Genomic DNA, 23,155 nt, shown 5'->3' with positions numbered 1-23,155 from the left:
AGAGACCGAGAGACAGACAGAGATATGCAGAGACAGAGACATAGATAGAGACAGAGACATGAAGAGAGACACAGAGAGACCGAGAGACAGAGACAGAGACATACAGAGACAGAGACTTAGATGGAGACAGAGACATGAAGAGAGACACAGAGAGACAGAAATAGAAACAGAGACAGAGACATAGAGACAGAGACATGAAGAGAGGCACAGAGAGACCAAGAGACAGAGACAGAGATATAGAGACAGAGACTTAGATAGAGACAGAGACATGAAGAGAGACACAGAGAGACAGAGACACAGAGACAGACAGAGACAGAGAGGCGGAGAGAGCCAGCCGACATGTAAGGAAGGTCTGGCCGTTCGAGCCCAGGGACGAGGCTCCCTGCAGGGAGAGCGGCTCTAGGCTCAGTGTCCGGGAGCCTGTCTGGGGCTCCGTCCGCGGAACGGGCGTCCGAGAGCCAGCTCTGTCCTCTGCTCTGAGCTCGGTGGCATTCTGGCTTGCTGTTCCAACCTCCCCCCCCCCCCCTGCCCACCCAAGGATGCAGGGAAGGCCGTGGGACTGTCACATCTGAAGTCACACCTGGGAAGCACCCGCCTGCTCAGCCTGGGGTGGGCTCGTCACGCCCCCCTCAGGGACGGAGACGGCAGGTGTCCTCTGCACCCGGCGGGCCTCACCTGGGCTCCGGGGGCTCAGTGCAGGGAGGCACAGGGTGCCCTGCGGGTGGGTCCTCAGGGTGCACCCCGGGGACCCATCTGAGACCAGAGCGGAGCCGTCCGCAGGCGGCCCAGCCAGCCCTCGTGGGCTACTTGCCAGCTCTGTCCCTGTGCGCCAGGCGTCAGGCTCTGCCAGCTCTCTGCCAGTGTGCTGAACGGTGGCCCCCAAAGACAGGTCCCCCGAGAACTTCAGACCTTGTCTGGGAGGAGGGTCTTTGCAGATCAAGTAAGGATCTGCCATCATCCCGGATCGGGGAGGCCCTAAATCAGAAGACACAGAAGAAGAGAGAACCAGAGACACAGGGGGAAGGCCACGCGGAGGCAGAGGCTAGAGCCAAGGAGCCCGCGGAGCCGCAGAAGCTGGAAGAACCAGGGAGGACCCTCCCCCAGAGCCCCGAGGGGCTGAGGCCCTGCCCCCCTTGATTCTGGACTTCGGCCTGGCCTCTCGCAGGGACAGGGAATGAACTCTGTGGCCTCCGGCCAGCTGGAGCACCTCACAGAAGTGTTGTAGAGGAGGGAGAGGCACCCCCACTGCTAATATTCTAGGGTTCTCAGCAGGTTGTGTTATGTGTCCCGCCCTGCAGCCTTCCTGCCCGACAGCGGCTGTTTGCTTAACCCTGGACCCTGAGCGGTGGCTGTGGGGGGTCTCCCTTCCGCCCAGCCACGAGGAGGCCTCTGCTGTTTATCTGGGGGGGTGGGGGCCCCCGGCCCCGTGGAGGCTCCTCCGACCCAGTGACCGCTGGCTTCTGTCAGGAGAGCCTGCAGACAGCCCCCACTCCGAGAGGTGGCCCCACGGCCGGGGGACCGGGAAGGGTATTCACTCTCACTGCACACAACACCAGCAAGCTGGCCCCAGCACGGCGAGCTCCCGTCCCCTCTGCTCACACAGAGACGCTTTTCTTGGTGCCCTCGGAGCGTTCCTGCACGACTCGGGGGCTCTCGCCCGCCGTGAGTCAACGCGTCCCCACGACGCGGTGGGGGGAGGTGGGGGGGAGCTGGCAGGGTCAGGGTGCAGCCCCCGCAGGAGAGATGGGACCCGGCGGGACCTGGCAGCCTGTTCTTGGGTCTCTCCGACCCACTTCTGGGGGGCCAGCTCAAGCGGGAGTCCCAGCTGGGCACAGGGGCTGTCTCCTCCTCTGGGGACACCCTCTGCCCGCCCCCCCCCGCTCAGCCGGCTGGTCCGGAAGGTGCAGACGCCACCGGCAGCTCTCCCTGTGGACCTGCCTCCTCCCTCTGAACTGCACAGCTGCCCGGCCTGGGGCTTTGCTACAGGACCAAATGAAGCTGCCCCGGCCTTGCTCCGGGCTCGCTTATGAGCTGCACACTGGGGAGGCCAGGTGACTCACCACGACTGAAAAGAGCCACCGGGTGCTGTGGTCTGAGCCCGGGTCTCAACTGGGACCTCTGCTCTCCGCCGGGCCCTGCCGCCTGGCCAGCCTGGGCTCCACCCCAGGCCTCCAGCTCCCCGTGAAACTCCGGGAGCTTCCTGCAGGCTAGGGGGTCGGGCGAGCTCCAGGAAGACCCGCGGGCCCGGCCACCGGGGCCCTGTCTGCCGAGGAGCCCCGGCCAGGGTGGAGGGGTAGCTGTTGCCTCAGCTGACGAGCCCGCGGGTCGAGCCCGGATCGGGTGCTTCCGCTTTGGGCTCTAGAGAATCCCGTGCAGCAGGACCTCGTGACCGGCCTTGACACGCACCCGCCTTACCGCCCGGGTCACCCCTGGCAGGTACCCTGGCACCTTCCTCCTCAAGAGACAACTCTGCTTGGAGCCACCTACTCCCCTGGGGCCGGGAGGGACAGGCAGTGATCTGAGGGCTGGGTTCTGGGGCGTGGGAAACCTGTGCCCCTCCTTCCCCCGACCCCCCCCCCCCCCCAGCCTGGAATACAGCTTGAGATGTTTATTGCTTGAGGTTTACCATGAGTATCACATACAGCGCTTTATCCTCAGTCACATGTCAAATGCATGAGACGAGCAGGTGTTTCCTTAGAGCAAGTATGAGTGGGGGTAGCAGGCCTGGGGGTGGGGGAGGGACGACCGGAAGAGGAGGTCGGAGAGGACGGGGAGGGAAGGGAATGTGGTCCCCACGAACCTTGTTTCACAGTCTGGCCGATGCTGGTCCTGGAAAGTGCCGGGCTGTGTTGGGCGTGGTGGGCGGCCAAGCACTGGGGGACCCCGGTGGGGGGGTGGTACTGACACACTTACCTAGCACTCTTCCTTGCTCAGCTCAGAAGCTGAGGTGACATGGTGTCTTTGGGATTCTTAGAGTGGTTTCCCAGACTGGGGAGGAGCGTTCCAAGGCCGCGTCACCGAAAGTTCAGGTCGCACTTAGCCGGACTCCTCCTGGCTCGCTCGGTTCTCTTCGTTAAAGTACTAAAACATTAGGCGATGTTGGCGCATCAGAGAGAAGGGAAGGCACCCTGCTTTTTGGGGTCTGGCGACAAAGAATGCACGAGAGAGGAATATAGCCACACCGGTGGGTGCCAACTCAGCCCCGTAAGCAGATGCTGAGCCTGCGGTCTTGGTTCAGGGACAGGCTTCTGGGGAGGGATCTGTGGACCGCCTGCCTCTGGGGCCGCTGGATGCCCAGGGCACTTCCCCTCCCCCGGTGGGCTGCAGACATGGTTGAGAAGATCCCTGTTCTGTTTCCTAAGTGCCCGCTGGCCACTTCTCACGGGCTCTGTCCTGTTCCTCTCCCGCCCCCGGCAGATTGGGACGAGTGTGCAGACAGCCGGGGGCACGACTGCTCACCCGCTGCCCAGTGCATCAACGTCGAGGGCTCCTACACCTGTCGGTGCCGGACGGCCAGGGACGCCAACCCCTCCCGCGCGGGCCGGGCCTGTGAGGGTGCGCCCCACCCCCTCCCCCAGCATTTCTGGGCCACACCCTCGCCCCCGGGGACCTGATATCCCACGTCCTTTCTAACACCCGCTGGCCTCTGTCCCGCATTCTTTCCTTAGTCATGTCCCGTCCAGCAGGCTGATGTCAGTGACCAGCACCAAGCCCCACCCTGAGCACAGATCCAGAGAAATTGCCCCCTTTTCCCAAAGGCCCCCTGGGTGCGGGAACCAAGCCCTGCACTTAGGTCCTGGCTGTGCAGCCACCAGGTGGAGCCCCCCTCCTGGTGTCTCAGAGCCTCATTTATCAGATGGAGAGGCCCTGCCTCACCCTCTGAGAGCACGCGGGAGGCCGTGGACACGGGCCCCCCTAAATACTCATAATGCCATAATCCCCAACGAGACTGCCTGTGTCCCCACTTGGGGCCCGCCTGGGAGGCTCTCGCCTGTGGGTGGCATCTGGTGGGTTTTGTTTAGGTGTTTTAGGACCAGACGTCTCCTCTCAGAGTGGATGTGTCTCAGCAGGTGACGTGGTGAGCCCCACGGGAGGGGTGCTGGCTCCAGCAACAGGGGTTACGGCCCCAGCTCTCAGCACAGAGACAGCAGCCCTTGGCCCGGAGACGTCTGCCTTGTGGCCCAGCCCTGGGCGACCGGGGGGCACCCCTGCAGCAAATCAGGCCCAGACCCCGGGACCCCCACCCAGGAGAGGGGGCAGCGGCCCGGCCGGGAAGGACGAGAACAGCACGAGGCAAGGCCTGGAGGAGGGAACACCCAGCAGGGCCCCAGGCCTGGTGACAGGCCGGTGGCCAGCCAGCACGGCTCCTGGGACAACCCACAGCTCCCCTTCTGGGCCCACGAATGGCTCGCTGAGCACCCCTGGGTGGTTATCAAGAGACTCGAGCACGGAGCGGCCCCTCTGGCCCAGTCCTACCGAGGGCCCCACAGACCACATCGTCTGGCACGCCAGCCTCCCCACTGGGGACGCAGCACCAGCAGCTCTGGACCCCACAAGGCCACAGAACTTGGTCCCCGGACCCTCCGGCTCCCCGGACCTTCCCTCGGCCCCCACCCCTGAGTCTCTGAAGCTTCCGGCCTGTGGTGAGTGCCTGGGATGGTATGTCCTGGGGACACGTGGCCTGAGGCCTGAACACACTGGGAAAGAGTTGAGCTCCAGTTGGCAAAGCCTCATGCAGACGTTGAGTCAAAGTCCTGTGAGAAATACCCAGGTAGATTGCTCGTGGTAGGCAGGGCTGGGCCAAGTGGGGTACCGCGCAGCCCGGTCGCCGGTGGCAGCTTCTGGGCTTGTTAGGACAGCAACCTTTCTCCAGAGTTCTCTCCTCCCTGTTCCCAAGCGTCCCTGTCTCACCCAAGGCTGGAGCAGGAAGTCGAGCCCTGGGGCCGGGGGTGGGGACCTTGTACCACGTGCTCTGCCTGCAGAAGGGGACTTTGTAGGACTTCCCTGGGCTGGCATCCCCCCTCCCCGCCCCCCAGGCCCTCTTGTGTCCCCAGGCCGTGTGCTTGATTTTTGCGTTTGGTGAGGCTTCTCCTGTCCTGTCTCCTTGGAACATCGGACTGATTTGAATCTTCTCCGTGTTTCCATCCGCTTCCCAGTTCCCGTCCCCATCGAGAGGGTCACGGTGTCCAACGTGAGCAGCACCAGCTTTCACGTGGCGTGGGCGGCGGATCTCACCCCGCACCCCACCTTCCAGCTCACCCTGACCTCCCCGCGGAGCCCCGCGGTGTACCTGGAGACCCGAGACGCAAGCCTGACGCTGTCGGGCCTGGAGCCTGGCGTCCTTCACCTGGTGGAGATAGAGGCCAAAGCTTGCGGGAACGGAAGTGCCAGGGCCCGCCTGAAAGTCAGGACAGGTGGGTGATGGCTTTCAGAAACGCTTGTCCCCACTTGTTCTTAAAGGGCGGGGAAAAGTACGAGAATGACTTTTAGCGGGTTGGGGTCCGGCAGAGCTGGATGCGTTGGGGAGCGGCTGGGTCTCTGCCCTCTTATCGGCCTGGCTCAGCTCGCACGGGGCTGGCCGTCAGACGTCAGCGGGGAGCCGGCGTCCTCGGGCGTCCGCGGCAGGAAAATGCACGCGGCGCTGCTGGACTGAGCGTTGTGCACTCGCTCTGATGTCCCCGCTCTCAGAGGGCCTGCACTCGGCTTCCGGGGAGGACAGGTGGACGGTGGGACGTCAGACCGTCGGACAGCTCGTCTGTCGGCCCTGGTGCTTGTGACAGTTACGTGTTCAGATCAATCTTGTGTTTCCTCCTTCCTACCGGATGTTTTCCCGAAAGTCTAACTTGCCCGAACAGCCGAGGGCCGGCCTGACATTGCAGATGGGTCCCCAGATCTTGGGCAGCTGTCCAAGAGCAGACGGCCGTGTTCCCCGAGGTGGGGTGCACAGCCCTTGGGGGTGTCAGAGCTCCTGTCTGCATACTTTGAAGTACCGATTAACCAAGGACCGGGGGGTGAGAGGGGAGACGGTGTGCGGGGATGCCCTCAGGCAGGCTCGTGGCGAGCTGGAGAAGGGGTGGTCGGTGCCTCTGAGAGCCAGTGTGGGGCTTTCCGCGTCAACATGGCCTCTGCAGGTCTCACCTGCCGGCAGGAGAGGCCACCCGTGGGCGTGTGACCCATGCTGGGGGTGGGTCCACATCCCTTCTCACCCATATGCTCATCCGTCCCGCTTCCCGGGCTTTTCCACCAGGCTGCATTCTCCAGCTGTTGTGTCTGGACCGGTGGCCCTCAGGCACAGCGACGGGAGTGATCCCCAGGGCGTGGTTTTGGGGGTCATCCAGCAGTATTTCCTGGGATGGCTTTGGGGTTTGTGGGGGCAGAGGAACCTTGGCCTTTCCCTCCACTGCCCGGAAGGCTGGGCACGGAGCAAGAACCCCACAGACATCTGGTGGAGGACTGAACGAGGGGGCTGCTGGTCCAGGAAATATTCCTGGACCACATTCTCGTCCCACAGCCTCCAGAGGCCCCGCGTGGAGGGAATAGACTCAGATGGAAAAGACCAGTGCAAAAGCAGGGGCTGCCCTTAACGTGCGGCGAAACAGTGCTCTAGGGGAGGAAGGAGAGGGTCAGGACCTCTGGCCCTCTGTCCTGAGTTGTGGGCGCTGAGCAGAGGCGGGGCGAGGCCACCCTCTGTCCTGGCTTCTCCGGGACGCCCAGTTGTGCACCTGTGGCCCCGGAATGAATAGGGACTCCTTGCACTCTCAAAGTAGTGCCTACCGTTGAATCACCTGGACACCTGTGCACAGAGAGAGAGGAGAGTGGCAGGGGCTGGCCTGGTTCTGCAGCCTCCGGAAGCTTCTCTCTCTGTGCCCAGGCTGTGTGCCGGCACCCTCTGGGGTGGGCTGGGCTGTGTCTGTGCACGCAGGGCACTGACACGACAGTGCCATTATCAGGACGCGTCACCTAATACATCACCTAACGCGTTTACCGTTACCTACTGCGTTACCGCTCCAGACGTGTTTATTCTCTGTCCCGCAGCGGCCCAGAAGCTCAGAGGGAAAGTCAGAATAGCCAACGTCAGGTACGTGGAGCCCTTCCGGAACGCAAGCAGCAGGGAGTATCAGGACTTCCTAGAGCTGTTCCTCAGGGTGGTAAGTTGGCGAAGCCAGTCTCTGTTCCCTTTTGGGATGTGCGGGAGGGAGGGGGGCAGAATCTCAGTCCCAGTCGAGCAGGACTTGTGCTTGTAGGGGCCTGGGACCCTCATTTCTGAAGGAAGCTGGGCGTCTGGCTCCAGCGTGGTGCCTGGCGTCCCCGGGGTCTATCATTAGATGCTGAGTAGCTGCCTCTGCTGCCTCCTTGCTTCAGAAAGAGAGAGACAGAGAGAGAGAGAGAACAAGCACACGAGCATAGGGAAGGGGCAGAGAGAGAGAGAATCCCAAGCGGGGCGCGATGCCACGACCCCGGGATCATGACCCTAGCCGAAATCAAGAGTCGGACACCAAGTGAGCCACTCCAGCGCCCCACAAAGAAAGTTTTAAAAAATTGAGATCTATTTCACAGATCCTAAAATGCACACTTTAAAAGTGCTTCGCGTGGGAGCAAGTGACCTACAGTGTAGGGTGTAGATTCAGAAGTGATATTCCCTCGGGGCGCCTGGGTGGCTCAGTCGGTTAAAGTGTCTGACTTCGGCTCACGTCATGATCTCGTGGTCTGTGGGTTCGAGCCCCGCGTCGGGCTCTGTGCTGCCAGCTCGGAGCCTGGAGCCTGTTTCGGATTCTGTGTCTCCCTCTCTCTCTGCTCCTCCCCTGCTCGTGCTCTGTCTCTCAAAAATAAATAAATGTTAAAAACTAAAGAAAAAAAGTGCCTAGTGCAATGGTTTAGATTTTATTTGTGAAATTGTACCACCGTCACCGCCGTCTAATTCCGGAACATTTCCATCACCCCCAAAAGACGCCCCTCTCCCATTCTCGGTGACTCTCCACACCCCCCGCCCCTGCAACCACTAATGTGCTCTCCGTCCCTGTGGGTTTGCCTGCCGTGGGCATCTCACGTGCGCGGAATCATGCGATACGTGACCTTTTGTGTCTGGCTCATCTCCCTGAGCGCGTCTTCAGGGTTCGGCAGTGGCTCACCGCTCTTTATGGCCGGATAACGCTCCACCGAACGCAGAGGCCACGTTTCGGTCTCTGATGCACACTGGGTTGGGTTCACTCTCTGGCTGAAGTGACTCCTGCGCTGCTATTATGTTTCCTGATCTTTCTGAGGCTTCCCCTGTCGTCCCACTGACATCCCTAGAGACGGCGTGTTGTTACAGTTCAGTCTGGGCGGCCGTCTCCGTGTTCTCTCTGCTGGCGCTTAGATGCCCCTTTGAGGAGAAGAGAACGCGCTTGTCATGGTCTCACCGTCTTGCTTACACCTCGTCCATTTCAGCTTTTCCTGACTCTGGGGTTTAAGCAGAATGGCGCCACCTCCAGGCCGAGCGTGCTAACATGCTAGCCCCCTGGCTCGCTAACTGATTCTGCTCTCCCCTCACGGCATCACTGGCCTGGAAAATGGGTCTCCCGCCTCCGGGAAGTGTCCCACTGGGACTCCTTGGGACCTGGGGTTCTGCCTTATTTATCCTGGGGTCCCCAGCTCTCGGCCCAGTGCGTGGACTCGAGAGTTGTTGATGGCTCCATTCACCCTCTCCTGTAGGTTCTGTGATTGTGACACACGACGCTAAGCCACAGCCCCGACCGCCAGTCCTCAGGGCTCCGGTGGTCCCTTGAGGCAGCCCCTTTTCCACTCACGTGTCTGGAGTAACCTTTCCTCTTCAAACCATTCCTCGCCTATTTCTGGGGACCGTTGTTGGTTTGTCTAGAATTTCAGGATAGCCAGTAATGGTGCGACTTATCACGTACGTAGGACTTTCGGACCAACTTTGGGAGGTGTGGGTTAACACGACGCCTCGTTCCTTGTCACTTCTTAGCAAGGGGGCCTGGAGCTTTGCTTTGAGACTGGTCGGAAATGCAACCCAAAGTGACTTTAAGCCAAGCTTATGACTGATCCCTCTCTGGACATCCCAGACAGAAAGAGAGAGAAAGAGAGAGAGAGAGAGAGAGAGAGAGAGAGAGAGAGAGAAAGAGAGAGAGAGACAGTCATTCCAGTGGTTATGATGGTGCCCAAGTGACAGCAGGGTGACAGCACGTTTGTTCACGTTGGCTGTCCCCCGCTGGGAAGTGAACCCACGAGCCTGTGCCTTGGGCCACCACACCCGGCAGGCTCTGGATGAGGTCAAACCCTAGAAGTGCATTTTTCCAGAAGGCTGGCGTTCTATGGACTGTCTACAGCCGTCATGAGGCAGTGTGCATCTCTGGGTGTTTGGACTGTGAGGGGCTAGGACAGAACGCCACAGCCTGAGGCATCGTGGTAGCATCAGCAGTAAAAGGATTGTTCTAGAAAACACAGTGAGAGAGACGCCCCCCCCCCCCCCCCCCCCGCCACGACCACTTGTCCGGCCTGCGCCTTCCATGGCTCTGAGCTGAGGAGAGCAGGTTCTAAATGCCGTCATGAGCCCTCCATGAGTGGCGTGCCCCCCGGGGTGGGGCTTGTGCGTCTCGTCCACACTGGCCAGCAGACGCACTCTGGGGGAGCAGGGCTCTTCTTGGGGCTCAGGACCCACAGGCACTGGTGCTGGACCTGGGACACAGCTCGCTTCACCAGACCGGGCCCAGAACTGACCTTTGGCTTGGACCAGTCTGCTGCCGGCCAGAATCCCAGGAGGTGCCCCCCCCCCCCCCCCGGGGACAGGCACCTGCTTCCTCCCGGTGGGTGGCCCTTTACCTGTGCGGTTTCTCTAAAGGTGCGGGATTCCTTGCCGGCCGCCATGCTTCGGCACGTGGACGCCGGTGGGGTCCAGATGGAGGTGACCCGCGTCGCCAACGGCAGCGTCGTGGTGGAGTTTAACCTGCTGATCATCGCAGACGTGGATGTCCGTGAGGTGTCTGCTGCGTTCCTCGTTGCCCTCCGGAACGCCTCTCTGCTGGAGGTGGTCGGCGAGGACACCTTCATACAAGGTAGGCGGAGGCCGGGCCCTCCGGTCACTCACCGTGTTCCAGAAGCGAGGCGGGGAGAGCCCAGCACGTGGGTCTCTTCGGGGTCCCCCTGCAGGAGATGCCAGTGTGGAACACACAGGCCCCTCGTCTGTCTTATGGCTACTGTGCTATTTCCGGAGGTTTAAGGGCTCAAAACATCCTCGGGTGAAGCCGTGCGTGCAGCTGTCCGGAGACGCTGCTCCCTTCCTGGGCTGCGTCCCCCCCTGGGCCTCCTGGGCCACCCACATCACTGGGCCGGGGGCAGACGCATCCCTCTCTGCAGCCACACTTCCTCCCAAGAACAGTTTCCAAGGAGATCCTGGTAAAAATAAATGCAAAGGAAAGCAGGGAGAAAAGGCAATTTAGATTCTCTTCTCTAAATCGTATTAGTGGGCAGCTGTCATAACCAAACGTGGCGATAGAGAACCAAGCCCCCAGGGGGAAAGGCCAACAGGGGCGACTCCATAAAAATGTAAATGTTTTATACCAAACCAAATAGAGGCACCCCTGTGAAGGCAGCAACAGACCCAAACAGGGTTTGAATAGTTTGACGAAGGATTACATCCCAAAGCGAGAGACGCCGTGCGTCGGTCGATAAGAAAGTGCTAAGGACCTGCACTTGACTTTATTGCGAAGACAAACACACCCCAGACCTGAACAACGTGTGACACAAGAGTTGCAAATGAGCCACAAAGAGCGATAATCACGGATGTTCCCGCCGCCGCGGGCTGCTCTTGTCCACGCAGGAGCGGTGGTGCTTTAACCAGAAATACCTAACACTGACCCCAACAGCACCAAGCGGGTGCGGGCCTCGCAGGCGGGGACAGGATTTGCTCACACCTCCCGGAGATCAATTTGACCGTGTTCATCAAGAGTTTTAAAGCTGTCCACCTGCTCTGGTTTTGGAAGGTCACTCACAGGACTTCACCCTTCAGACATAGACCTCAGTTCGGACCACAGTTTGGGTGAAGAAACCCACCTTCAGTGTCACTTTAAAAGGAGGAGGCGCCTGGGTGGCTCAGTCCCTTAAGCGTCCGACTTCGGCTCAGGTCATGATCCCGCGGTCCGTGGGTTCGAGCCCCGCGTCGGGCCCTGCGGGGACAGCTCGGAGCCCGGAGCCCGCTTCGGATTCTGTGTCTCCCTCTCTCTCTGCCCCTCCCCTGCTCCCAACTCTGTCTCAAAAATAAACGTTTTTAAAAAAAGAAAAGACTGGGGGTGCCTGGGTGGCTCCTTCGGCTAAGCGCTGCAGAACCTGCTTGGGATTCTCTCTCTCCCTCTCTCTCCGCCCCTCTCCTGCCTGCTCGCGCGCTCTCTCTCGAAATAAATAAGTAAACTTAAAAAAAGAAAAGGAAAAGATTGGAAGTGGTCGACAGCCCCGTAACAGGGGAGATATTAAGTGTCTTATGGCACACCCATGCCATGGACTTTGATGCGGTCATTAAAAGCGAGGCGTGTTGAGACAGAAGACATTCCTGAAATAAGGGTTGGGGAAGGAAGCGGGACTCCCACGCAGATGTAAAGCACGGCCCGAGCTGCGTCGCAGTCTGTGTTTTAAAGGGCCCGAGGACATAGGTCACCGTGAGAACCCTGTTGTATGTGGGAGGTGGCCTTAGGTGCGGATTGTACCCATTTTCTGCAGTAAACCCGTGTCGCTGTGAACAAACTGAGTGACGGAGCGTAGAGACCGGAGCGAGCCAGTGGGCTGAGTGCCTTCCCTGGGGATGGCTCGCTGTGGGCGCGCCTGGGCCCGAGACGAGGGGCCGGGGGCCTGTGGTCCTGTCTCTGCGGCCCCTCTCAGCCCCGGGACCAGGACCCCTCCTTCTGGAGCAGCCCCAGCGGACGTCCTGACACCGGCTCGTGTCCCCATCCTGGCTGAGAAGTGGGTGCCTCCCTGTCCCCCGAGTCCCCCAGAACCATCCACCTACGGTGGCACTCAGTGATTTTCAGCTCTGCTGGCCGAGACGCCCGTCCCCCCACAAGGCGTGTGTAACAACGGGCACAGAAGCGCCCCTCACCCGCGGCCCTCGAGCCCCGTGACAGTGTCTGTCTTCTGATGTCGCGCAGATTACGACGAATGTGACAGCCAGGAGCACGACTGTGAGCCGGGCGCGTCCTGCCACAACACCCTGGGCTCCTACACCTGCAGCTGCACGGGAGGAGCCCCCCGCTTCCCTGTGGAATTTTCGGGAAGATCCTGTGACGGTGAGAGTCTCATAATCCCTTCTCCTGAGATACCGTCGGGTAATCTGTTCTTTGAAGGACTTTCGTCGGCAAAGCGTTTCTTTTCCAAACGAGGTCGGCAGGTTTTTCCGTCCTGGATGAGTTTTCTAACGTGTGCGTCTGTGTGCACACGCGTGTATGTGCACACGTATGTGTCCCTTCCCATTCTCCATGCATCTCCAGCCTCGCGTCTCCCAAGTGCCTGTGATGGGAAAATCCGTTTATCACAGTGAGGCCCACCACATTCTCTCGGGTTCTAAACGACGACCACACAGAGCACGCAGCCCGTGTGATAAGCAGCACGGGAGAAGTGCCTCTCCTGGGGCCCTCCTCCCCCCCCCCTCCCCGCTACTTTTCCCATTAAATGGGGCCTCAGGAGATTCAGCGCTGACGCTGAGGTGACCCCTGCCAGCCAGGGATCCGTGGTCAAGTGGTGCAAGACAGACGTTTATGCGAGTAAACACTTGTCACCGGAGACAGGATGTGCTCTGCTGGAGGTAGAAGCAGGGGGCTCACGGGGACTGAGTTCCTGTAGCCCCACGAGTGCGGTCAGGGAGGGCTTCCCGGAAGAGGTGTCTTAGAGCGAGTCTGAAAGGACAGCAGCACAGCACCGGGCAGCGAGGGCTGCAGTGGGGCGGGGTTAGGGTTAGGGTCAGCTGCGGCGCGGGCCCCTGCAGGGAGGTGGTGGGAGAGGGTGGGTGCCAAGAGGCGGGTGAGGCCGGTCGAGAAGGCATGAACGCCACGAGCCGGGGTTTGGGCTGCATGTTGGAGATGAGGGACCTCGGTGAGGGGGCAGAGCAGTGGGTGAGCCCCACCTCGGGATAAGAGAAGGCAGGTGCCAGGGTGGCGGGCCCGGGAGGGAGCCCCCGGACAACCCTGAATATCTTTACAAACATCCAACACGCAGCAGGGGCCTGTGTGGGGCTGCGGCCGGGACACGGGGTCCACGTGTCCGCTGCCGTCCCTGTCTGTCCCTCCGTGTGGGCCTCACGGGCCACCTCCTTGTGCCTTGCAGGTGACTCTCCTGGAAACACAACCCAGGCTCCCGGCCCCCCTCTGGCCACTGGCCCCGAGCAGGCCCCCACCCCGATGGGAACCGCGGCTGCCATGGCACCAGGTGCCGGCCCGGGTCCCCGGGGCCTGCCCCCGCGACTGAACCTGACCGAGGCGGTCAGGGTGCTCTGCGACATTGAGAAGGTGGCCATCGCCGTCCAGAGGCGCTTCCTGCAGCAGGAGTCCATCCCCGAGTCCTCCCTGTACCTGGGACACCCATCCTGTAACGTGAGCGACCACAACAGCACGCACGTGCTCCTGGTGGCCGGGTGGAGCGAGTGCGGGACCGTCGTGCAAAGTGTAAGGGCTGGGCGGCCAGGGTGGGGCGGGGGGCTGCGTGTGGGGGCCGGGGCAGCGAGCGTTAGCGCCATATGGGGGAGGGACCAGGGAAAGCTGTGCACCCCAAGGTCTCTGACTCTAAGCAGGGGGACCCAACAAAGGGGGACAGGGCAAGTCTTCACCAGGGACCAGACTGTGCCCTGGAATCAGGAGGGAGTTTTGGGCTCTCGCCCTGTGAGATTCTGGTGCAAAGGGCCTGGGGTGGGTTTCAGGGTTTGAAGGATGCTCCCAGTGATGCTGAAGCATAGCAGATGGAGAGCCGGTGGGAGACGAAAAAGGCAGGAAAGCTACGTGTGTTAACGTGAGTGTCCAGGTGTGCCAGTGTGTGAGAACACGTGTGTGTGTGTAGGTGTGATTGTGAATGTGTGTATGTGCGTGTGTGCGTGAGTGTGTGCGTGAGTGTGCACACCGGGCAGGTGGCCTGGTGTGATCAGAACGACCCGGCCAGAGGGACTGTGGTCCTACCGGGATTCGTCTTTACCGCAGTCTTTTACGGCCACAGGGTCGTCCCTCTACCGGCACAAAGAGGCTCCCGGTCAGGGGGTGGGGTCGCCCAGCTGGAGGCCACTCTGGGCCCATGTGAGCCTCTCTGGTCTGCTGCACCCCCCCCAGTTTAACCAATGGGACTGGGAGGTTCGGCAAAGTCAATGGGGGGGTCAAGGTCAAGGTTGCCCTGCCTCCGGGGACCAGCCCTACAGCGTCCGTGATTCTGCCTTTCCAGGGGCCTTCAGGGGTACAAGGAAGGCAGAGGCCCTCAGATGATTCTGGCTGGAGCCTGGGCCTTGCTCCCCAGTGGGGACACCTGGGCCCCGGTCACTTGTAGGGGCTGAGCTTGTTCATGGTGCTGAGGGCCACAGGCCCGGGGAGGCGATACCAGCAGGCAATATCCTGCTGGGCAGGAGGCACAGATGTGGACAGTGGGTCCGGGGGCTGTCCCCGGGGAGGGAGGCAGGGGCTCTAGAGGCTGGTGAGGGACACGGCGGGAGACTTCTCGGGGGAGAGTCTGGGCCAGAGGAGAGATGGGGCACGGGTGGAGACGGCGGTGAGGTGTGGGCCTGCCCGGGGCCAGGCGCTGGGGCTGCGGGGTCAGCGTGGATGTGTTAGGTGGCCGGGCGGCTGTGGGGTCAGTGAGCACTCAGACCTGTGGGGGCCCGACAGCTGCAGGGTCATCGTGGACACTTGGTGGACCAGGTGCTGGGGCTGCGGGGTCAGTGTGGACCCGTGGGGGCCGGGCAGCTGTGGGGTCAGCGGGCACGTGGGTGTGTGGGAGCCCAGGCAGAGCAGCGCCCCTGCACGCTAAGCCTGCTTGTGCGTCCACCCTCCCTGGGGGTCCTCAGACCCCCTCTGGGTTGAAGGAGCAACCAGGACATTCCGGGGACTGCAGAGCCTTTGTCGGCCCCCCTCCAGCCCTCCAGCCAGCACAGCCTAAACATAACGGTGGGGCTTTACTTCTCGAGGATCCCCGACGGTCTCGTGGAGGTACCCGACACGGAGACGGGGTAGCAGCTCCTTGGCGCCTGAGCCCCAGAGTCTGTGGGCACAGGCTGGAGGGTGGGCAAGCGCACAGCCGCCCTCAGGGTCTCGGGCCCAAGTTCGCGCACCGCAGGCTTGCCGAACAGGAGGGAACGATGCTGAAAGTAACGCGGTCAGCGCAGCCGGGCAGCCTGTTGGGGCGGAGTCTCCTGCCGATGGGCGGGGCCCCGGGGGCGGGGCTGCGGGACTCTCCGCCTGCCCTGTTCTGAGCCGGCCAGGCACCTGCTACAGCCGGTCCACTCAGTAGGGCTCGGCCCGTTCAGAGCAGAGGGGATTCATCTCTGATAATCATCCCAACACTGGAAGCCACAAAAGTTCTTGATGTTTCTTGACGTCTGTCGACAACTAAAATTTCCTCGAGGACTTGCTTATACGAGTACAGTGGAGTATGTACAGTTAGCCGTCTGCCTCCTGGTTTTGGTTAAGCAGTTTAAGAATTCAAGCCTGTGTTCAAACAATTTTTTTAATGTTTATTTTGAGAGGGAGAGAGAGAGAGAGAGACAGAGACAGAGACAGAGCACGAGCAAGGGAGGGACAGAGAGAGAGGGAGAAACAGAATCCCAAGCAGGCTCCAGGCTCTGAGCTGTCAGCACGGAGCCCGATGCAGGGCCCGAACTCGTGAACCGTGAGATCGTGACCTGAGCCAAAGTTGGATGCTTAACTGAGCCCCCCGGGCACCCCAGGAAGTTTAAACTTTATTGAGCTCCTGGGTTTTTGGAAGAAGTTGAATTTAAGGCCTCCCTGCTAAGTTTGATGCGCTGTATACAGATCATACAGAGAGGGCCCTGAAGACACATGAATTGATCTACGCCCCAGAAGATTCAGCAGCGTCCAGAATCATCTTCATAAACACTTCTAAAGTTCTTGTAGAGACAGCAGGGGGCTGTCCAGGTTGTCCGTGGCTCTTTTCAAAGCGATTTCGTTAAGTTTATTTATTGTATGTATTTATTATTATTATTTTTTTTTTTAATTTTTTTTCAACGTTTATTTATTTTGGGGACAGAGAGAGACAGAGCATGAACGGGGGAGGGTCAGAGAGAGAGGGAGACACAGAATCGGAAACAGGCTCCAGGCTCTGAGCCATCAGCCCAGAGCCCGACGCGGGGCTCGAACTCACGGACCGCGAGATCGTGACCTGGCTGAAGTCGGACGCTTCACCGACTGCGCCACCCAGGCGCCCCTGTATTTATTATTTTTTTAATGTTTCTTTTTGAGAGAGAGAGACAGAGTATGAGCAGGCAAGGGGTAGGGAGAGAGGGAGACACAGGATCTGAAGCAGGCTCCAGGCTCTGAGCTGTCAGCACAGAGCCTGACCGGGGGCTTGACCTCATGGACCTTGAGATCATGAGCTGAGCCGAAGTCAAATGCTGCTTAACTGACTCAGCCACTCAGGAGCCCCTATTTATTTATTTTGAGACACAGAGAGAGTGTAGGGGAGGGACACAGAGGGAGAGGATCCCAAGCAGGCTCCACACTGTCAGTGCAGAGCCCAGTGAAGGGCTCAAACCCAGGAACTGTGAGATCGTGACTTGGCTGAGCCACCCAGATGCTCCACAAAGTAATTTTCAAAGGCACCTTATGTATGCCATTGGGAGCAGACACTCTGGACTGGGCGCCTGGAGCACAGGCCTTCAGAGACTTGATGTTGCGTCCGTTACAACACTTCACGTACTGAGTTTCTGCTTCTTAGCTGGAAAAAGCCACAAGGCCCACAGGCATCATGTAGATAAATTCTCCACAATACAGAGATAGAGATACGAGCACACCCGGAGACGGGTATTAACGAAAAGTGTTTCAATGCTTCCATTTTGGATACTTCAGTGAAGAACTGAGGCAGGTTTGTTCTCAGAAGCAGAAGCAGGGGCGCCTGGGTGGTGCAGTCGGTTGAGCGTCCGACTTCAGCTCAGGTCACGATCTCACGGTCCATGGGTTCGAGCCCCGCGTCGGGCTCTGGGCTGATGGCTCAGAGCCTGGAGCCTGCTTCCGATTCTGTGTCTCCCTCTCTCTCGGCCCCTCCCCCGTTCATGCTCTGTCTCTCTCTGTCTCAAAAATAAATAAACGTTTAAAAAAAAAAAGGGAGAGAGAGCAGTAGCATGACTAGTCTCTACTAAGGAAGGTGAACTCCAAGAATCAGGGTGGTTTTCAAGAACTCTAATTTCACCATTTATATAAAAACCCAGAGAGACCAGTCATTTCCAGTAGGTTCCAACATAAGCTAACGACCCTTTGCTGCAGTCAGCTTACCAGTGTCTGCCCTGCTGTGTTTCATACGTGAAATTACACATGCTGTAGTTTCTTATAAAGCAGCAGGTAAGAAGTCGATGTAGGGGCTGGAGAAGCAAAAGAACATTCAAAACGTCTTCTCTGCGGTGACTTTCAGCCCAGGACCATCTGAAAACAGCCACTTCCCCGGTTGGCCGCTGGATTCCGTGTCTCTGTCGGATTCATGGGTGCCATTGGTGCTGCTAGGCTCTGAATTTCTATTTTCGACCCATTCTGCCCTGGAAGCCTTACTGTGGCCCGATGCCCTGTTTTGCGGCTCACAGGGGCTCTGCCCCGCTGCCCACGTGGAGTGGATGTGTGCTCCCGTGGACGCTCATCAGCACGTCCTCATCAGCACAAATTTAAGCCCCACCCCTTGCTCCCCCCACGTGGATGGTCCGGCTTGTCTGTTTCACACAGATGCCCTTGTCTCTTGGCTACTTCTAAACGGCTAAGGCCGGTGACTTTAGCAGAAGCCGGACGACACCCGCCCCTCCACATCAACCACGAACAATCCGCAGCTGTCCTTGGCTGGCGCCGGGCCCTGTGCTGGTGACGACGTAGGAGGTGTCCGTGCGGGGCTGCCGATCTTGGAGAGCCCACCACCGTGCCAATCAAACTCCAAGCCACGAGCCAGCAAAGCGCTGGGGACAAATGTAACTTGGGGCGTCCTGCCAAAGGAAGACTTGGTTCGACTTCAGTACAACGATGGTGGTTTTCCCAGAAAGATCTGCCCAACTCAGATGCTCCGGCTCTGTTTTTGGCGCTGGAGAAATCCTGGAACTCTCGTGCGCCAGGGAAGGTACATCTCCGTGCACTGGCGCGCTGCCGTCTGGAGGGTCTGTCCTGCCAGACGTCAAAAGACAAGCCACTAGTCTTCACGCTTTGTCCTCGGGCTTCCCTTCCCAGGCACGAACCCGGTCAGCGTTTTCCCTGGGGGCTTGGGTGGAGAGTGTGCTCACACTCCCGGAGTCCCCGACACGATGACGTTCACTCTCTGGAGCTGGTCCTCTGGCCCCTGGGCTCCCAGTCGTCCCCCCACCCCCACCCCCACGTGATGGCCCCCGGAGAGGATGCTGGTGGTCTCGTGCAGACTTTAACCAATTGATTTTAGCTCCATTTCTTCAGGGAGCACATCGTGCCCTCATTTTCAGAAACGTGCTTGGGGGTTATTTGGGGGAGGAATCCGATCTATTATTTGGGGTATCGGCTGACCCGGCTTGTCTCTGGTTCTCTTCCAATGAGGAACGTGGGCATAGGACGCAGGCTAAACCAGGGGTCGGGACATCACACTCGCTTTGGCATTTGATGTTAGGAAGAGATTGTTGGGTTTTCTTGTTTTGGGGACAAGCGTTAGAGAGGAACCACCCCTCCCCCAACACTCCTGAGCCACCAGTCTGCCGTCGTGTTGGGGGCCTGCTGGGGTCCAGGAGCGCACTGACACCCTGTTTGTGTTCAGAACGTGACGAATACGGTGGTGAGGACCACCCTGAGGAACGACCTGTCCCCTGAGGGCATCATCCACCATCTGAAGATCCTGAGCCCCATCCACTGTGCCTTCCAGAACGACCTCCTGACATCGTCAGGCTACACCCCAGAATGGGGGTGAGTGGAGGGTCTCTCCCCACCCCTCTCCAGCTCACTGTCCACTCTAGCGCCTTTACTTTGGGTTTCTTTAGGATTTTTTTTAAATGTTTATTTTTGAGAGACAGAGACAGAGTGTGAGCAGGGAAGGGTCAGAGAGAGAGAGGGAGACACAGCATCCAAAGCAGGCTCCAGGCTCTGAGCTGTCAGCACAGAGCCCAACACGGGGCTCGAACTCATGGACTGGGGGGTCATGACCTGAGCCGAAGTCGGACGCCCAAACGACTGAGCCATCCAGGCGCCCCAGCTTTGGGTTCCTTTAGGATTTTAGTCACTTGGGGATCCTTTTGTGAGACTGAATATAGAAACGGACAGTGGCCAGGACTTGGTTCGTAACCCCCAGCGCCCCTAATACTTGTCCTCACTTCCAACTTAAGACCAACCAAAGAAAGCCAGATACGCACCCTCGCCAATCCCATAGGACACTCCAGTGCTGGTGAGCCCACCCACGGCTTCCCCATGACACGCCTGGGGCGCCTGGGGCCTCCCTTTCCCTCTCTGAGGATGCCCCTCCCCTGTCTGTCCTTGAGTCTCCTCCAAACTCAAGTTGGGGGGCGACACACGGCTCCAGCCAGCTCAGAATCGGTAGCCTTGCCTGTTCTCATCTGGGCGGTCTTCCTTTATTTCCGTACTTCTTTGGAGTTGCTTTTTGGGGAGCAATGGGAACGGTGGGGTCACAGGAGCGCACCTCCTGAAACCACTCACTCTTGCAGGGTCTATACCATCATCGAGGACCTCCATGGTGCTGGCAGTTTTGTCACCGAGATGCGGTTGTTTATTGGGGACTCCCCTATACCTCGAAATTATAGTGTGTCTGCCAGTGATGATGTCAAGATCGAGGTGGGGCTCTATAAACAGAAGAGCAACCTCAAGGTGGTCCTGACCGAGTGCTGGGCGACACCATCCAGCAACGCCAGGGACCCGGTCACGTTTGGCTTCATCAACAACAGGCAGGTGTCGGGTGTGGGCCGCCTCCCAGACACGCACGGATATGGGGGCCGCGTCCCTGGGGGACCGGACGGTGGCGGTCCTCACCTCCCATGGGTGATGGCAGACACGGTGTGTGCAGTCAGAGGTACTGCTGGGAAGCTCATCTGGGACGGGGATGGGAGGCCGGCTCCTCACTAATGAGCCACGTTCCTTCCTTCCCAGCTGCCCCATCCCCAACACACACACGAATGTGATCAAGAACGGGGACTCCAGCAAGGCCCAGTTTAAGCTGAAAATCTTCTCCTTCATCAACAACTCCATCGTCTACCTGCACTGCAGGCTTCGTATTTGCATGGACTCCCCTGGAAGCACGTGCAAAATAGTAGGTGTTTTACTTCTCTAACCTTGTGTCTGACTTGTGCCCCTGATCACCCTGAGGAGGGCCACTCTGTTATCTGAAGCCCAGGCTTTGGGCGGCTCTGGGGCCCGACCTCTGGGAGCAGACTCTGCACAAGGTGTGAAATGAGGCGTGGATGGCAGGCAGCCTGTGGGCAGAGGACTCTGCAGCTAGCTGGCTAAGCTCCATCCTTCCAGATGCCGTACCACATGTTGGCCATCCCATCCCATTCCCATTCCTATCCCATTTCCACTCCTATCCCATTCCATCCCATCCCATCCCCATCCCATCCCATCCCCATCCCATCCCATCCCATCCTCATCCCATCCCATCCCATCCCATCCCATCCCATCCCATCCCATCCCCCATCCCGTCCCTATTCCATCCCATCCCATCCTATTCCTATTCCATCCCATTCCCATCCCATCCCTATCCCATCCCATCCCATCCCATCCCATCCCTATTGCATTCCATCCCATCCCATCCCATCCCCATCCCATCCCATCCCCATCCCATCCCTATTCCATCCCATCCCATCCCATCCCATCCCATCCCATCCCTATTCCATCCCATCCCATCCCATCCCATCCCATCCCATCCCATCCCATCCCATCCCATCCCATCCCATCCTTATTCCATCCCATCCCATCCCATCCCATCCCATCCCATCCCATCCATTCCTGGCCATGATGCAGTGGTGCTTCTCCTCCAGGTGCTTTAATGCATATTCAGGTGTAAAAACTTTGCTTTAATTCAGTATTATTTTTAGTAACATTGAGGGAACACCACTGAATCCCAGCCACTGTGATATTTAATAAGAGGGTTTTTTTTTTTATTTTCATGTGCACGAATTTGGGATAATGAATAATTTTACATTCCCATTTCCGTAGACCTTTGAATGTGAAATATGCTTTGCAGTCCTGAGTTTTCAGAGCCCTTGTTCACACTGCAGACAAGGATGTGAGCTCACTGTCACATGCGGTCTGCTCCCAGGACAGTATAGAGAACTCTGCTGGCCTTGGGTTCAGGGGCTGTGTGTTTGCCTCATCTCTGGGCGATGGGCTTGTTTCTGTGCTGCTCACAGAACCCCTACAGTCCCCCTCCCCACCCCCAGGTCACCAGCCTCCGAGGATCCACGGGACATGCATAGGAGAAAAAGCCCAAGGAACATCAATTTTGTTAATGTCACTTTTTCACACACAGTAGATCTTCCAGAAAAAAGGGTTGAAAGGGACACAGACCCCTGGATGACTGTCAGCTAGGGGCGTGCATGACCCTGCACCAGGCTCCAAGAGCCCCTCAGACATACTAAGAGTTATTAATAGCCACAACCACCTCTGTAAGGAGGGGCCGGTTCTCAGATTCTTGATAATATGGCTTCAAGCCTTCCTTTCCCAGCTTTCCTAGGAGAGGCATTGACTGCTTTTCTGTGGCTGCAGCTGTAGCTGAGACATCAGTAGTGCATTCTCTCACAGCCTGGAGGCGGGGAGCCCAAGATCAGCCTTGGGGCAGGGCTGGCTCCCCCTCAGGCCACGAGGGAGAGTCATTCCAGGCTCTCCCCTTGGGGTGCAGACCCAGCTTCTCCCTGTGTGTTCATATCTTCCCTCTGTGCCTGTCTGTGTCTGTATCCAACGTCCCCTTTTCCCAAGGACACAGTCATGTTGGACTAGGTACCCACCCTAATGACCTCACCTTCTCCTCATCTGCAAAGACCCTATTTCCAAATAAGGTCACATGCACAGGTACGGGGGGCTAGGGGGTCAACATCTTTTAGAGGGGCAGAATGCAGCCCATAGCAGGTGTATTCTAAGAAGGTTCCACCGTGTCCCTGAACCTTCGTGCAAGGCAGAGGCATTGAAAGGAGCAGGCGGCTGCAGCTGGCCACGGCCATGGAGAACGCCAACATGACTCAGCGCCGACAGAGGGCCTGAGGGGCCGAGGGGCCAGGGCTTGGAGGCGCAGTGAGCTGCTCTCTTGAACCTTGATTCCTCCTGTGATCCAGGCGGTCCAGGCCCCCAGGTCCCTCCCCTGTCTGAGCTCACCCACCCTCGACTTGCTGTCTCCAGCCAGATAGAATGTACGGATCAGGGTACCACCCCGACGGTCAGGACTTGTCTCCGAACTCAGTAGTTCTGCTCGACTAACTCGAAGTTTCTTTTCTTTCAAAACAACAGAATTGCAACGACGTCAAGTCCCCGAGAAGCAGCGAGGCATCCACCATACACCAGACATCCTGGGGACCCCTCGTCCGGTCTGAAGGTTAGTTGGTGACTTGGTTTAGACAGTCCTGAGTCCCATCTCACCAGCGTGGGAGCCACAACTCTGCCCCCCCCCCCCCCCCCGGGAGCCAGAGCACCTGGGATGTTCCGCAGCAGACTCGGGATCCGGGGACATAACAGCTGCTGGCCGCTGAGAGCGACTTCCCCGGGTTGCATTGAGTCCATCACCTACAGAGTGTGGCCGGGAGGGAGGGGCCATTGTCATACCCACATTGCAGAAGAAAAGGCTGGGGCTTCAGGATGTCAGCACACCCTTAGATAAAGCAGTATTTCGAGCCATGTGTTTATGTTGGATAAACACACCGAATGGGTTGTTGGGCCACAGGAACTCAGGCGATGCCTAAGCTGTTTATTCTGGGCTCGGCTAACTCGGAAGATGCAAAAATAAAAAAATGACATCGCTTTCTCTCTTGGTATAAAACTTCCAC

General features: G+C 58.9%; 1 protein-coding gene across 1 annotated transcript in view; it reads left to right on the top strand.

Moving 5' to 3' along the window:
- The window catches only part of UMODL1 (uromodulin like 1), a 74,332-nt gene that overhangs the window by 42,407 nt on the left and 8,770 nt on the right, over positions 1 to 23,155 (top strand). Inside the window, exons 14-24 of the mRNA XM_045501300.1 lie at positions 3,418 to 3,555; positions 4,071 to 4,643; positions 5,157 to 5,414; positions 7,036 to 7,148; positions 9,839 to 10,052; positions 12,135 to 12,272; positions 13,306 to 13,643; positions 18,937 to 19,082; positions 19,835 to 20,071; positions 20,274 to 20,433; positions 22,623 to 22,707. Coding sequence (XP_045357256.1) covers positions 3,418 to 3,555; positions 4,071 to 4,643; positions 5,157 to 5,414; positions 7,036 to 7,148; positions 9,839 to 10,052; positions 12,135 to 12,272; positions 13,306 to 13,643; positions 18,937 to 19,082; positions 19,835 to 20,071; positions 20,274 to 20,433; positions 22,623 to 22,707 — 2,400 coding nt within the window. The remainder of the gene's footprint in view (positions 1 to 3,417; positions 3,556 to 4,070; positions 4,644 to 5,156; positions 5,415 to 7,035; positions 7,149 to 9,838; positions 10,053 to 12,134; positions 12,273 to 13,305; positions 13,644 to 18,936; positions 19,083 to 19,834; positions 20,072 to 20,273; positions 20,434 to 22,622; positions 22,708 to 23,155) is intronic.

The sequence above is a fragment of the Leopardus geoffroyi genome, chromosome C2 (genome assembly GCF_018350155.1).
Source record: "Leopardus geoffroyi isolate Oge1 chromosome C2, O.geoffroyi_Oge1_pat1.0, whole genome shotgun sequence".
NCBI classification, from domain to species: Eukaryota; Metazoa; Chordata; class Mammalia; order Carnivora; family Felidae; genus Leopardus; species Leopardus geoffroyi.
The sequence above is the reverse complement of the archived record's forward strand: the minus strand, read 5'-3'. Positions and strand labels throughout refer to the sequence as shown.